The 1,200-nt window shown below is 68.1% G+C and overlaps 1 protein-coding gene across 1 annotated transcript in view; it reads left to right on the top strand.

The window, feature by feature from the left end:
* The first annotated feature begins 115 nt into the window (after positions 1 to 115).
* The window catches only part of ACTG1 (actin gamma 1), a 3,116-nt gene continuing 2,031 nt past the window's right edge, over positions 116 to 1,200 (top strand). The window contains exons 1-3 of the mRNA XM_015645719.2: positions 116 to 241; positions 642 to 772; positions 866 to 1,105. Of these exons, the coding sequence (XP_015501205.1) occupies positions 650 to 772; positions 866 to 1,105 (363 nt within the window). The 5' untranslated portion in view covers positions 116 to 241; positions 642 to 649. The remainder of the gene's footprint in view (positions 242 to 641; positions 773 to 865; positions 1,106 to 1,200) is intronic.

Here is a 1,200-nt window from a genome sequence, read left to right as displayed (position 1 = left end):
TGCCGCGGGGCGGGGCCAGCCCGGCAGCCGCCCCACGTGGCCGGGGTCGCGCCAGCCAATGAGAGCGCCTGTTTCTGAAAGATCTCCATATATGGCGATGTTCTCGGCCGAGGAGGCGGGGCTCTCGGCCCCCGGGTATAAAAGCGCGGGGCTGGCAGCCGTGCGGTCTCACTCAGCCGGTGGCAGCGGACCAGGCAGCATCGTCACCGCAGCGCCCACAGAAGCGACCCCCGCGCAGCAGGTACCGCACGGCCCCGCTCCGCGCCCCCGCTGCGCCTTTCCCCGCATTCCCCGGGGGGCGGGGTAAGCAGTTTTTATCACGATCGGTTTCACTCGGCCCCGCCGTGGGCTGCGGCCGAGTAGCGCGAGTCCTCCCCCCTTGCCTCCCCCCCGCGCCGCGCTGGGATGGTGTCGGCCGTGGGTACGGGCCGGTGGGGGTGTGAGGGGGGGGCTGCGTCGCTATTGGTGGATGCGATGGGTGACGTCAGCGAGCGGGAGATTCAAACTGGTTATTCAAACGGAAGAAACCACTGGGGCGCCGTAGCGGGGGGGTTGGGCAGGGCATGGCCCGGCGCCAGCGGCTCCTCCCGGGGCCTCGGCGGGCGCTGACCCGGCCCTTCCCTTCCTCCCTCCCGCCGCAGCCTCCGCCATGGAAGAGGAAATCGCCGCCCTCGTCATCGACAATGGCTCCGGTATGTGCAAGGCCGGGTTCGCCGGAGACGATGCTCCCCGTGCCGTGTTCCCCTCGATCGTCGGCCGCCCCCGGCACCAGGTGAGGCGGGCGGGGGACGCGGGCCGGGCCCGGGGCTGGGGCCGGGCCGGGGCGCGGCGGGGGCGGCGCTGACTCAGCCCTTGGGTTCCGCAGGGCGTCATGGTGGGCATGGGGCAGAAGGACAGCTACGTGGGGGACGAGGCGCAGAGCAAGAGGGGCATCCTGACCCTCAAGTACCCCATCGAGCACGGCATCGTCACCAACTGGGATGACATGGAGAAGATCTGGCACCACACCTTCTACAACGAGCTGCGCGTGGCCCCCGAGGAGCACCCGGTGCTGCTCACAGAGGCTCCCCTGAACCCCAAGGCCAACAGAGAGAAGATGACGCAGGTAACCTTGTTTTCTCCACCCACTGGCCCCCCTCACTCATTTCCTTCACGAATCTTCCTTGTTACATCTAAAACCTGAATTTTTTGTTCTGTTTT

The sequence above is a fragment of the Parus major genome, chromosome 18, assembly GCF_001522545.3.
Source record: "Parus major isolate Abel chromosome 18, Parus_major1.1, whole genome shotgun sequence".
NCBI lineage: Eukaryota > Metazoa > Chordata > Aves > Passeriformes > Paridae > Parus > Parus major.
This window is presented reverse-complemented; position numbering and strand designations above follow the sequence as displayed.